Source organism: Neopsephotus bourkii, unplaced genomic scaffold (genome assembly GCF_033783945.1).
Source record: "Neopsephotus bourkii isolate Nb327-2 ecotype Australia unplaced genomic scaffold, CSIRO-AGI_Nbou_v1 NB_168, whole genome shotgun sequence".
NCBI classification, from domain to species: Eukaryota; Metazoa; Chordata; class Aves; order Psittaciformes; family Psittacidae; genus Neopsephotus; species Neopsephotus bourkii.
In genome coordinates this window covers 11,344,497-11,359,414 of record NW_026900684.1, presented here as the reverse complement: position 1 = coordinate 11,359,414, position 14,918 = coordinate 11,344,497, and the positions used below count along the sequence as shown (strand labels likewise).

Sequence of the window (14,918 nt, the reverse complement as noted above, 5' to 3'; positions counted from 1 at the left end):
ATTTACTGTGTCCGTTTTAATTCAGCTCTGGAGGGATTTCAAGGCTGTCCACTATTGGGTGGCAGGTATGAAGATTATTCTTGAAAAGCTGTGCTCAACCTATGCATATTTTCCAAACCATGAACTGATGACAAAGCATACTATGTCTGTCAAGTTCCTTTTTTTTTTTTTTTAACCAGGAACAAGCAAACGCACTGCATAAGGAATGAAAGCATGTCAATTATGGTATGATTTCAGTTTAAAACCCCTCCAACCCTTAACTGTTTCACCTTGAAAAAATTCAAACGCACAGCATACAGAATATAGCTGTTGGTAGCTTTTTCTTCCTATATGGTTAATCTACATTCTTTTAAAGCTAAAAGATTTGGCTCTTGCCCTCTCCCAAAAGGTGGGAAAGGTATGATTTGAAAAGCAAACCTGAAAAAGGAAAATAACGCAAACTCATTCTTTATTAAAGCCTTTATAGGGCATATTTGCTAATGTCATGGATGATGTAGCTTATGAGGATCATCTCTCTATGAATAGATTATTCAGCACTGAAATTGGAATGGAAGAGAAGCCTAGCGAAAATCCCTCAAATTTACTGTGGGAAGTTAAAGATACCCCCCAAAAACCAAACAATAAACCCTCTCTCCCCAAAAAAAAAAACCCAAAGCCCCCCAAAGCAAAAGAAGGAAGGGGCAGGAGAAGCAAAGCAGCATAGGACAGAACCAGCTCTGTTTCCAACAATGACCACAGTTTCTCATCAGATGAAGCAAAAGGTGTTTAGCAAGTAAAGGAGGATATATATAAATTTAATCTAATAAAGGCATTTATGATTATTGATTTTATTCTCATTGCAGCTTCCCTGGATACAGTTGAAGCAGAGGTAGACCAAACTAAGAATTTGATGTGTTTTAAAAAACCAACAAACAAACCACTTTAAAGTGGGCAAAACTTTAATAACAACACCGTAAAACAATTATACAAAAATCATGTACGTATTTAGACAGTTCAAAATAATACATATATATGCTTGTTTTTACTTGGTGGAAAAGGAACTTGTGCAGTTTTAGATTGTGACTGGCTGTAGCTGAAAAAAATTAAAAGTATCTCTATTTTTTCTCCAATAGGGCAGTTGGAAGTTTGATAGTTCATCAGATTTGTAACAAGAGACTTACTGCGTGGGTAAGCCAATAAAGCTGTTCTGGAGATGACTGGAAAACTTCAGCATACCTAATGTCTGCCCCATACAGTACTGTTCTGACAGGAGAAACAAGGAAATGCAGGTCAGAAAAAACCTGTTTTTTCTTTCAGGGTGGTGGAAAGCAACCTATGATATATGAGCCCAAAGACCTATTACATAGCACTTGTGCTGCAGTACTTCATTTCCGGCACCGCTGCTGCAGCCAGGACTGTAACAGGAAGAATTAAAAAACAAACTGGAAAAGGAACTACTCCTTTCAACAGCAGAATATACTATCATTGATTACAAAAGTCAAAAGAGCTAAATACTTGGGAACTTGGGAAGGAGTTGGGGAAGGGGAAGATAAAAATATTGGAAAAAAGTATTCTAGTTCTAAATGAATTTTATAATCTCAAAAAATTCCCCAGACATTTAAATGACTGAAGTACCAGTTTGCCTTGATTTAGACACACCATTAAGATATTCCAGATGTGACAGCAGCTTTCAGCATGACAAAGGTGAAATACTCAAGACTGGGCCACTAGATCAAGAGGCTACTAAAACACAATCCCAAGGGTCAATAAAAATGGAATAATTTCTTTATGTAGGTATAAAGAGAGGCTGCTGTAAATATGTAACTGAACAGCTAGATGTGGGTACTTCCACAGCACAGCAATGCTTCCAATTGCTTAACTGTACCAGCCAACTGTTGATATGGCAGAAGCTGTTTTTACATTATAGGTCTCAGTTTTGTAGCAGAATATCTATAGGTATTCCTTTCTATATTTCTTTCAGAATTTGAGAGATTGAGGTTTGGGTTTTCTTAGTTTTGTTGAGCGGGTTTTCTTTAATTTCATTTTTGCTTCAATTTTGGGCATCTATAGTATTTAATGACTACATATGCGAGTACACAGGTGTATAGGTATGTGAGTTTTAAAAGGCATGTTTTACCTCTTTTTCATACAATTGACACTGTTTTTTTGAAGTCTTGCTTCTCCTGTCCCATGTTACATTCTCCATTACAATTTGTTATTCAGATGTGCAGGCTTCAAACACTGATCTATGCAGTACAGCATTAAGGGATTTCCTGAGTCAGGTTTATTCATCGTTATCTGTAAAAAACAGCAGAGGGGGAGAGACAGGGTGAAAAAGAACGACCAACACACACACACAGCAGATCAAGCTGGGGTTACAAAACAGATTAAAAACCACAATTTAGTAAGCAGTAATACCAGATTTCACCAACTCAGTCACCAAGGAGGTGACTGTACCCAAACTGCCTTGAAAGCACTGTTATTCAGTGCAAACACTGAACAACATGTCATCTTAGTGAATTTAAGGTAGTTTCACCTCAAGCAGCCTGCCTCAGTTAGAACAATCCTCTTAGTAAAGAGCATCACAGATTTTTCCCGCTAGCTTTTCTTATTTGAAGAGTATAAAACTTTTGAGACAGAAGCTCACGAACATGCTTCTGACTCACTTGTCCTCTATTCACCTTCCTTAGTATAACATTTTTTCTTTAAATGTCTGAAATTTAAAGAACTACTTTAAATGTAGTTCTTTATGTACTTCAGCTAAAGTACTACATGTACTTTAAATGTCTGAAATGTAAAGAACTACTTTCACATAGGATTTTGTGTGCTACCACCAATTTGTGAAAAACAGAGTTGGAACTGAAGCTATTAAAAATAGCCACCTAGTAATCTGCATTTTGCAAGATGAAAACTTGTTTTAATAGGGTTCACTCAGACAGCTTACAATTGGTATGCCAGCATTTCAGCAAGTTAGCATTTAAGCCTCTTAGTACTAGTTTTGAAATATCCTTAAGGCGAAGTGGCAAGGAAAAGAGACTGGTAACACTAGAGTTACCATTTTCTTCTTGTTCTATATTGCCAGTCCTTTGGACACTTGAAAAATTAACTACTATAATATATTGTTCCAAGTCTGTCATTAAATCAATAAACTGTTGCTGAAAAAAATGTTTCTCAGACACTTTTGTGTCATACTTCTGTAACACAGCAAAAAACCAACATGGTATTGCTTATTCGTACTGAGTGGTTCTGTATCAGTTGCAAAATAAAATTGGGAGAATGCAATTTGTATTAGCAATTTTTTAACTGTCTTTATAAAACTAGTTTTTAAGACCTTTTCCCCCTGAAACTTTAATATATAAACCTCATAGAAAGCTGTCATCTAATTTGACCCTTTATTCACTGCTACTGCAACACATTTGTAAAAGATCGTAAAAGATGCAGAAATGTTGGGGTTAACATGTATTAGAATGTTTTCTCAATAATGAAACACATTAAATAGTGCACATCATTGCACACATTTCTAAAACCAATGTATAATGATTCTGATTTCTAGAAAAATAACCTCAATTTTAGATTTCTTGGTTTTAACCTCTCCAGTGAAGACTTTCATTAGAAATCTAAAATGACCTAACTGCAGTTAAATGTTTGACATAAGAGGAAAAGAACCATACCAAAACCATTTCTCATTGAATACCATGTGTGGTATTTCACAGAGTGACCCTGAAAGACCTAGGAACTACCCATGTGCCTAGTAACCTGTCCTAAGCTGGGCAGGGCTTGCAAGATAAATTAATGTATCACTGAGCCAGCTGAAAACAAAGATGGATGGTACCTCCACATCAGGTTTTTCTGAAAATGACAGTTATAGGATAAGAAGCAACATGAAATTTTCTTTTCAGAAACACTGCAAGCCATTAAAAATAGTTTTGGAGAAGTACCATATTATTTAGCTAAAAATTAAGTAATTAAGATAAATTTTTTAATTCTGAAAGTTTTATTCTAAACTTCCATCTTCCCAGTTTGCATAACTATTTTACAGATGGAAATAATTATACTGCACCTTCCCTGAGACGCCTATTGTTAGAGTTGACTGCATGTGTACGTGCTGTTAAATCAGAGTGAGTAGCCTACTTTGTCAAAGTTTGCCATGTTTTATTGCAGGAATAAGAATACCTTTTGTAAAAAATAGTATTTTTACCAATTTAGCCAACCACTATAACAAAGCACAGGTATGTTTTTAAAAGTATGTCAGAATTATAGCGTATGACGAAGAAATAGCACAAGATGAGCTGTAATTGCCAGGATACAGTGAGATTACCTTCTTGGTAGGCTCCATCTGCCATTACTAGGTGAAGTATTTTGGCATATAGATGCTTGTGTTCATTTCCAAGAATATTCTGAACTATGGATGAACAAATATCAATATTTTCATCTTCATCTTCATGAATAGCCTGGGAGAAAGGACAATCCACATTGCCAAAATGAAAATGGGCATAGAATCAAATAGTTCAGACTCACTAAACGCAATTCATGGTTAAACCCAAAGTTTCTCTTTAATTCAATAGTATGGCATTTTCTTGGTTAATATTTTAGTGTGTTGAAACAGAATAAAAGACTAAAGACATAAGCACCAAATCTAGTCACACAATGCAGTTAGTCACTGGCACAGTAAACAGCCCTAGGTACTTGTTTCTTAACATATTTTCCACAAACCTTGATTTTCTCATAAACTTCAATGAACTTCTCAAAGCCTATTTCACACTCCAGGTTATATCTCAGCTCTTCCAAATGGCTGAAGATGCTATCACATTCTTCACATTCACTGGCAATCTCTCCATCACTATTATCTATGAAGAAAGAAAACAACAGTAACAACTGCTCCGTTTTGCTGCATTCTTAATGCTGTTTCTGTGTGCCTAAACATGATTATCCACACAGGACTCTAAATGTAATGCAATCAGGTAAGCTCAGGAGCACTAAACAACGTTGGCAGATGCTCTGGACAACTGCAAGGAAGTAGGAACAGTACTTTTCCTGACAGCTAAGAAATTCTGAATCTCAAATAGGAAGCATCTAGCTATCTCCTCTAAAAACCCACAAGGGTATTTGTACTGAAGGAAAACAAGGTATGGTCTTCAAGCGGGCTTTAATTTAGCAAAGCAATGTTGCTAGGTCAGGTTCTATATAGACATCCCACATTATTTCTGAGGTGGAAGTGATGCAGAATTTGGTGGCTGTCCCATGCTAGGGAGAAGAGATCCTTTGTGAAGCAGCTGTCTTAACACATATGTTAAGAATCAGTTATTTCATTTCTGCACTGAGATGCATCTTGTTCTTTGAAGCAAGTCTAAAAAAAAAAAAGTACTGATGTAGCTACAAAGTCCCTCATTCTTTTCTGGGTGCATCTCCTTTGCGTAGCAAATTCAGTATGCCAGTACATGAAGGAAATCAACATGATTTTGCTTATAGGCTACAGAAAATTCATAACCTATTTTAAGTCAAATGTTAAGTTTAACAAAAAAAGGATCTATTTAAAAATCCCTATGTAAAATCCCTATGCAACAGAATTCCACAGAATCCCTACGTAAAATCCTATTATAAAATGCAAACTGTTTCCACCCAAGAAAAATTCTTCCTTAAATAAATATTTGAATTATGAAAGGACTTGCCTACCCAGGGAAAAAAATATACAAAAAATATACAACTTTTTAGATTTCAGAGCTGATATTATCAAATCTTTTGATATTTGATATTATCAAATAATATTGCCTGGTAGGTCACAGAATTTGCAAGTTAGTATTAAGAACTAGTGCTACTTTCAATTCCTATGTGACTAGTGTAAGGTATAATCCTGACCAAATTGTATTCCCGATTCACAGTATCAACAAATACATTCATAAGAAACTATAACTAAAATAAAAAGAAAGAAAAAATGTATATGGATTAAAAACTCGTTAGATGACTTCTAATCCTGTATTTAACTTCTGGATCTTGACCAGATTTGGTTTCAAGTGCTGTTCATTCCGCCGAGGTCTGAAGACCTTCCTCCTGCCTCCAACTAAACAAGACCTGCAATTCTTATGAAATGCTGTGAAAGTAGAAAGTGGGACACTGATACCAAATAGCCGTAACGCTTGCAACAACAGCAGGATCACAGAAACAGACAGTATTGTATGTTACCAAAGTGTAACAGCAGCACTGTCGAAAAATGAAAGATGCTATTTATTTTATCTTAAAACACTACTGCAATGTATTATACAGGTAATATCTTGCAGATATAGTCACAGATTTTCAATTTCTTTAGAGCTGTCATCAACAAACCAAAATTACACAAAAGCTGTGTTTTAGATTAGTTGTTGATTTTGTACATCTTTTCATACCTACATTTCGAAATGTGCTTTATTTTACACCAGTAGTAAACCACTTCTATTTCGACCAGAATTTAAAAGGCAGAACTGAGATTTCAGGACACCATAGCTAATGCAAAATGCTAAAAGCACTCATAGATTTTTCTTTTTTTTTTTTTTTGTTTTTGACTGCATTAATAGCTATTTTGGGCTAACAACAAAGATTAATAATTTCATGGTCCTTTTGACTGCCTGTTAAATTACTTCATTGTAATATAAGCTGGATCCCAGATACTCCAGTCATGTCAACTGCCATTTCTTTTGCACTCTTACACTGCAGTCCTGAATTATTCAAAACATATGATTTGCAGTCTTTGATCTTCCTTTCAGTTTTAGACAACTAGAGAAAAAGGAACTTCCAATCAATGCCTAACAAACAGACAATCTAGTTTGCAACACTGAAAATCTAAATATTATTGGATTTAAACTTCAGTATCAAACCTATTAACTACAGCTTTATTTCATTATAAGCATACAATGCAAAAACATTCTTCCACATTTGAATTGCTAACATCAATAAATAGGTGTAAAGAAATTATACCAGATTGCCATTCTTCATTAAGTGCACTTTCACTGCTGGGGTTATTTTCATCTCCTTCATCCAGCTCTGTACCATTTGTTACGCATTCGATGACATTAGCCTTCAAAGTGGACTCCTCCTCTTCACTGAATTCCTCAGTAGGCTGCTCCCTAAGCAATTGCTCCATTGAGGCCTGGAGTTCCTGCAGATCGGGATCTGCCTCCTCAAACGTACTAAAGGAAAGTGATATAAAATTTCCATAGTTCATACTTTACAAGACCAACCCTGTAGGAAGAGCTCATTTCTTTTGTTAAGCCAACAAGCTGGAAAGCCATTCTAGCTGGAGGAAAGCATGCAAATATGGGTGTCCTCAGTCCAACATGATTACAGCACTGATACCACTGTATCATGCAAGGGAATAGAGATTAGATAAACAGATACCACATCGTAAAAAGATGTGCTGTAACATACTGGTAAGATAACTTCAAAATCTTTGTATTGTGCACTGTTATAGAGCCCCGGTAAGTATAACATTGCTAATCCACATAAAAATGTGCCTGGAACAAAAAGATCTAGATCTTATCAGAATAGGCACACCAGATCCCAAGCTGCAGGGAACAGTCAAGAGCCAGGGTCAGACTCTGAAGCCCCTGTAGAGCTTCAAAGAGTAGAGAAGGTAGGTGAGCGAGTTTCCCAGAACATATAAATAAAGGAAATACTCAGGAAAGTACAATTTTATTTCTAGAAGAGTGGTAGCCATAAACTTTGATCTGCTTCAGCAGAACACAAGGCGCAGAAGCCAGATGGAACAGCACCATGGATGGAATCTGGAGCATAATCCAGACAGCTATTGGAAGCAGTACATCCCGTTAGCTTCTCAGTTCTCTAGAACAGGACTCAATACAGGACTTAAAAATTTCAGGTAAAATCCCCATGCTGGTATACTGTGTGTAATCATTAGTGTCTTACTAAAAATTTTTTTGGATCTAAGATGCCTGTAGAAATACTTGATAAACTTGATGCACTCACATATCCTCAGAATCAGAGGGTCCTTCTTTGGCTTGCTCATCTTCCGTATCATCTATTTCAAGATTATGGTGATGCTGCACATCTGCTACACTGGGAACATCGACTAAGGTTCTGTACAGCTTGTAAAGATCCGGGAGCGAACATGTTCTCAACAGCTGCAAAGGCAACAGAGAACCTGCTTGGTAACAATACTAAAGACAGCCTGAGGTTACAAAATACTTGAAAATGAGACTTTGTCCTTTCTTATTTGTCGATCGATTTCAAACTAACAATGTGTCCAGCACAGATACTCTAGCTGTTGAAAATCTGACATCCTGCATTTTGCCTCTCAGCTAGAAGAAAAGTATTCCTTCTGCTTCTACAGGTTACAGTGATTGAAAAGCTTTAACGACACCAGAACTGACATACAGATCCTGGGTTTATGCAGATTTATTCATTACCTTGATGGCTATCAAAAGAAAAAGAACATTGCATTAGCTAAATAATATATCTATATATGAAATTGTTTACAATGTATATGTGCCAATCACTTACAGCTTAGGACCATTTTAAGTAGCAGACAGGAATATTTTTAAATTTCATTTTAGTATTTCTCTAGGGGGTTTGGAACTAGATGATCTTAAGGTCCTTTCCAAATCTAACTATTGTACGATTCATTGTCCGATTCTATGATTCATACTGAAGCAGTTCATACTGATACACTTAAGAACTTCATTATAAAGCATATCCACTACTTTCTAAATCTGTAAGGGTACAAAGAATGTTCATCTTCCCCCTGCTCACAAGCTGGCTTTTCTGTAATCATTGTCTCATTGTCTGATAAACAGCTTTATGAACTAGGGAAATTACTGACAGACTAACTCTTGAGGAATCAAAATTAGAGTAAAAAATCCATTTAGGTGGCTATATGGATCTACGAGAACAGATGCAAGCTTGTCAATAAGCCTTATTTTCCCACACATGTAAGCAGCACTATCCCTGATACTATGCTTCCTAGCTATGCATCAACCAACAGGTACTATTCAATATTCAGTCATCAATAGTGCAGCTTCTTTCATGCACTCATGAAAAGGCTAGGAGTCGAAAGAAGAAACATTCTTCTTTATCCAGCATTCCATCATCCAGGAAATCCTTTACTACATATTGACTGATCACAACACAGGTGTGCAGTTTTCCAGATAGTCCTTGCCACCACTGGTTCTCCAAAAAGCAGCTGCTCTTTTATGCACTTTCCACTTTAGAACGCAGGCAAGTATTGCACGTAACTTAAGAAGTCTGCTTCATCTACTACTTCCATAACTGTCCTTCAAACAGTTTAAAAACATATCAAAGCCATATTCCACCATCCTATGCTCATTTCACAGACTGAGCTGCCACTCAACCCTATGTAGATGATCAGGAAACACCTTCAAGAAAGCAGTTGGTTCCATTCCCTCTTCTTCAGTTTTCCTGCCTTCACAGCCAGAACCTGTGCTAGTTGGTTAAATCCTGTAGGAAAAAATGCAATCACCTGGTTGCAAAAAATTATAAGATACCTCTGCTGATCTGTTCAGTGTGGATGTTTATGATGACAAGGCAGCTTAAGTCTTAAAAGCTGCACAAAAGGGAGAAAGCCAAAAGTTAGGAAATTCCTCATGAACTCCCTCAGTTAAGTCTCAGAGAAGTGGTGGCATTCCTCCACGAACACCTGGATGCAGAATGCCAAATGGTGAAACTGGAGTCTCTCACTGCTGTGTTAAGTCCTGCTGATAAAATGAACACAGCAGTTCTACTGCAGGGCAGACATAGGTAGACAAACACAAGCACCTGCTGGAACAGTTATGCCACCTGTTCTGGTCTCATTCAGACACAATAAAATAAATTAGAATAACATTACTACAGAAAAACAAGTATTTAGTTTTTTTTAAACTTGCCTTTGGGTCATTTGCATCAAAAAGCCCTGTAGAAAGTCCAATCAACAATGAACTTTTGCCTTTATTTTTTGCTGGTGATATGGAACGTGAACGAGGTACAAAAGGCTCTTCCTGTGAAGACTGAGCTGACAGAACTGGCGAGTCTGTTGGTACAGCTGTGGGCTGTATTACCCTCTGGAATAAGGGTTCTGGTTGCAGAGAATCACTGGAACAAGTTTCTGATGTGGTAAAAAGAAGTCTATTACAAATCTAAATAGATTAAAACCCCCAAGCTCTTAAGTAAAAGGTAACTAAAGCGAATAAAACTAACTAAACTTCTGTTGTATAATTAAAGGGGAAAATAGATAGCACTGTAAAAGTATTAAAATCTCCTTCTCCCATTTTAACTTTTTGGGAATATACAGCATTCAGCTATAGCCTGTTGTCTTCTCAAGCCTTCTAGTTTCTCATTTATCCAGTCCATGCCTGAAGTTATGGTGTCATCCATTTTCATGTTGCTTTTTGCCTTATACTAGATTTCTTCAAAGCTACCTCAACATAATTTGCCCAAACACTGAAAAAACCACCCCAGTTTGCTTAAGCCACCCATAAATAGATGCAATAGTATCACTGATACTTCACAATATTGCCAATGCATTTTCTGTATGCAGACCTTCTGAAGTCAAAGACCTCTAAGCGCAAGCAAGTCTTCTACACAATAAAGATAAGAGATTATCATTAGCAGCTGCTTAAACCTTTTCTTATCCAAGCTGCAGCTCAATATTAATTTGCAATGTTGATAAACAAAGCAACAGTGTCAAGTAAATAATCAGATTTCATAACATTTTAGATAGTCATTTTAAAAGGAAGCAAGAAGGCCAATGGCATCCTGGGGTGTATTAGAAGGGGGGTGGTTAGTAGGTCGAGAGAGGTCCTCCTTCCCCTCTACTCAGCCCTGGTGAGACCTCATCTGGAATATTGTGTCCAGTTCTGGGCCCCTCAGTTTAAGAAGGACAGGGACCTGCTGGAGAGAGTCCAGCGCAGGGCAACTAAGATGATTAAGGGAGTGGAGCATCTCCCTTATGAGGAAAGACTGAGGGAGCTGGGTCTCTATAGTTTGGAGAAGAGGAGATTGAGGGGTGACCTTATGAGTGTATATAAATATATAAAGGGGGAGTGTCATGAGGATGGAGCCAGGCTCTTCTCAGTGGCAAACAATGAAAGGACAAGGGGTAATGGGTACAAACTGGAGCACAAGAGGTTCCACTTAAACCCGAGAAGAAACTTCTTCTCAGTGAGGGTGACGGAACCCTGGAACAGGCTGCCCAGGGAGGTTGTGGAATCTCCTTCTTTGTAGACATTCAAAACCCGCCTGGACACGTTCCTGTGTAACCTTATCTAGGTGTTCCTGCTCCAGCAGGGGGATTGGACTAGATGATCTTTTGAGGTCCCTTCCAATCTCTAACATACTGTGATACTGTGATACTGTAACATTCAGAAACTTGACATTCAAGTCTCAGTGTATGCCACTGTCCTGTTCATTGATGCACAGTGTAGTTTTGTTACAGGTTTTCTCCTAAAGCAGCAAAAATAACACCCACCATTTGTCTTACTAATCTTATCAGAAATTTGCTTTTTAGAAGTATGAACTAAAAAAGAAAAATGAAAACAGAAAACCTGCTCTTTTGGGATGAGTGAGTAAGTGAGAAGGGATGGCTCAAGTACTCCACGCTGCCAGCTATAATAAAGAATAGACTTCAACTGACCTTTTGGAGCTTCTTTTGGTGGTTGCACCTTGTCAAGCACTGGTTTCTCAGAAGCTGCCTCATTTCTTCTGTCATGTGGTGCCCTATTACAAAATACCACATCCAGGGGAAACACCATGTAAAAACAGTCATTAGTCCACTGAAAAAGTCACCAAGAGCAGTAAAACTAACATGGCAGACAAGAGTGAAGCTTTACTAAGCATTACATTTTAAGTGATGTATGTAAATCCTACTCAGTTAAAGCTAGTTGTTTGAACTGGAGAGAGGGGGATCAGAAGAAGAGAGCACTTACTTATCCTCTTTCTCTTTTACCCACACTTCATTAACAGTGATGGGAAATTTCTTGCTCTCCGTACTCTGGTGCTTTTTGTCTTCTGTTTCTTCCAACATCTCTGCTTCCAAATCATCAGGCTCTAAAATTAAGTCATATATCTCATTAAAAATGAATCACAACCAAACAAAAGGACAGGAGAGAATATACATCTTAAGATTACACTTAAAACCTTCAGCTTTAATAGTTTTCTGTATTTTGTAGAAAACTGAAGTTTTGTAACTCCAGAGATAAAAGTTTTTCCTTATATAAGAAGAGTGTCTTAAAGCTCCAACAAACTGTATCTTCTAAAAACTTAAGTAACATTCCCCCAGATGTCAGCACGGGATGTCATACAGGGGAAAAAATTCCAGCACAACTGATGGGAAGAAACAAACAAAATCCTCCCCTCCCCACCGAAAAAAAAATACGAAGCACTTCAGAACTCCACTTGTGTTCTAGAGTTTTCTATAAGCACACAAAAAAGGTTTCTGGAAATACACAAAATATGTCAGTAAATCAAATTACAACATAGGCACAGAAAGCACTCGGTCTTACCTAGAATGTGTTAATGAAGACCTGCACATTACTTATAGGAAGATATAAAAGTATACAGGGTCATTACTTCCTCCACTGAACTAGAAAACAGTCTGTAATTAGAATTACTAATGAAATTACTTACCATCCAGCATAATAGGTTTGCTCTGCACCCAAGTAGCTCCAGCATTTTGAGATTCTTCTGGTACAGTCATGTCAGACTTTGTGACACTAACTGGTACTGAAGACTGAGCTCCAACAGCAGAAGTCTTCTCTTCCTTCTCCTCCGATGAGAACTGATGACCTCCTTCAAGAAGTTCTGCAGTACCTAACGCAAAATTATTCTGTTATTTAAACAGTGCTTTGACACAGTTTGATAATAAACTACAATGTGGATACAAGGAAAGTTGAGAATTTTGGATGCTTTAAAGGAGAACAGAATAGTCTGCTTGCTTTTATTGTAACTACTATGAAAAGCTAAAAATATTAAAATTTGATTTTTACTTGCTGCATTATCATTAGTACAGGTTTATACTTGGAATAAGCTTAAGTCCTTTCGCCCTTGGAAAGGAAAAAAAAAAAAAAAAAAAAGGCAAGAATTGACCAGAAAAAAAATTCCAATTATATGGTAAGTCACATGCTAACAAGAAGGTTATAGGACCTATCTAATCCAATATTCAGTTGATAACATCCTTTTAAACAGCAGAGTTGTTTCTAGCAATAAGCAAATTCCAGGACTTTTCAGCAAAATGAAAATCCTTCCCTTTAAGCACATCCTTCTTAGTTTCTTAACACTTCACTGAGTTTGAAATATTTTGGTGTCTTCCAGTATCACTTTGTGCTGACATTTAGAACTGAGGCAACACCCAGAAGCGGAAAGCTAGAGAGAGGACAGAATATGCTTTTATAACTTCCAAATTGTTCTCAGTAGACTGTCAATCTGGCACTCCCTCCACTTGCAGCGCAGATAATTACTAGCTGTGCTTACCACTTATTACATCTAGCTCCTCAAGTAAGTCAGTTTGCAGCTGTGACTCTGCTTCTCCTAGGATCTGCAGGACTGAGTCAGTAGGGCTTTTGCCCCACACTTTTCTGTGGGGTTCACCAATATCTAACCTGATTACTTCCCCCAGAGTTTGACCTGTTGGGACACAAACACAAATACAGAAATATTTAGAAGTGAGAAACTTCTATTCACTTTCTCTATCATAAACAAATAACCTCCACAAAAACTAAGAACTACAAAGTCAGAACTCATGTCACCTCAAAACTATGTCAGACAGCGTAAAGACTGTGCTTATAAGTCTACAGTTTTTTTCTGCAACTTCCATTTAATAGTAGGAGTATAAACATCTGCAACTTAATAGCAGCAGGAGATCTTTTCAGCAATCAAAGTGCTCCAAAAGAAAACCAAATGAAAAAAAACCAACCTGTTTAAATCTGCCATGAGGTGGTCTTAACTTTACCTGAAATGGGAAACTAGAAAGTTTTTCATCCTGCTAACCTTTTGACATTTGTTTCTGTTATTTCTCCCTTCAAGGAAAACAGAGTATATAAAGCAACAAAGAACAGAGCAAAAGAGGTTTCTTGATCTTTTAACATCCTGTGTAAAACTAGTATGCTATGAAGTAAGCTTGTCACATTCTTTGTGATTTTTATTTCTACTATGTGAAACAGACCCTTAATAAGACACACTAAACCCAGGAAAAAAAGTCTTCCCCCCAAAAGGCCAGAGAATGCAGAAAATTGGAAAAGACAGGTTTGATTTAAAAGAAGATTAAAGCTAAGGGCACAACAGAAGTAACAGATATAAACTCAGGAAGCCCTCAGCTCTTATTGTAAGAAACTTTCATTCATCTAAAGTGCTTCTGTTAAATCACTGCCCATTTAAATGACACTTACAGAAAGCTCAAAGAAAGTAAACACACATTTAATCAGATAACTGTTGAAATTAGGAAATTATTGTTGAATCTCCTGCAAGCCATTTAATTACTCAGCCTGTCCCTTACTCCATATCCAAGGGAATACATAACCACTCATTTCTTAGAGGCAGATGACACATGAGCGCTAACAAGGCACGAGTACTTCCTTTATATAAACAGATGCTACACATGGTAAACGGATTTACTAATATCATGGTAGCAAACAAAAGTACTTACGGTCTGTTCCAGAGAGTGAATCTTCCATTGTTAACTCAGCTAGAGGAATTACCAGTTCAGATGCTCCAGTTTTCCATTTTTTGCGATCTCCTAGAATTGGCTGGTCACCTTCTTGTTGTTCCTTTCCATCTTCAGACCCAGCTGACTCAGAGATATTCTGACACTCCTTTTTACCTTTCTCATCTTCTTGAGCTTTAAGATTTTGATTTAACCTTTTCAGTATTTCACGTTTATTCTGAAATAAGGGCCAATATATATCACTTAAAATAGTACCTTTCTTAAAGGAAAAGAAAAATAAATGAAACTGAATACAATTCAA

At 37.1% G+C, this 14,918-nt stretch overlaps 1 protein-coding gene across 9 annotated transcripts in view; it reads right to left on the bottom strand.

The window, feature by feature from the left end:
- Positions 1-1,994: 1,994 nt before the first annotated feature.
- NEK1 (NIMA related kinase 1) overlaps positions 1,995-14,918 on the bottom strand; it is a 38,796-nt gene continuing 25,872 nt past the window's right edge. For all 9 annotated transcript variants that reach the window (XM_061372702.1, XM_061372734.1, XM_061372750.1 and 6 more), the window contains 11 exons: positions 14,600-14,834; positions 13,429-13,581; positions 12,586-12,768; positions 11,886-12,006; positions 11,594-11,676; positions 9,849-10,066; positions 7,936-8,090; positions 6,928-7,139; positions 4,693-4,826; positions 4,298-4,430; positions 1,995-2,277 (listed from right to left, as the gene is read on the bottom strand). In XM_061372702.1, coding sequence (XP_061228686.1) covers positions 2,264-2,277; positions 4,298-4,430; positions 4,693-4,826; positions 6,928-7,139; positions 7,936-8,090; positions 9,849-10,066; positions 11,594-11,676; positions 11,886-12,006; positions 12,586-12,768; positions 13,429-13,581; positions 14,600-14,834 — 1,641 coding nt within the window. In that variant the 3' untranslated portion in view covers positions 1,995-2,263. The remainder of the gene's footprint in view (positions 2,278-4,297; positions 4,431-4,692; positions 4,827-6,927; positions 7,140-7,935; positions 8,091-9,848; positions 10,067-11,593; positions 11,677-11,885; positions 12,007-12,585; positions 12,769-13,428; positions 13,582-14,599; positions 14,835-14,918) is intronic.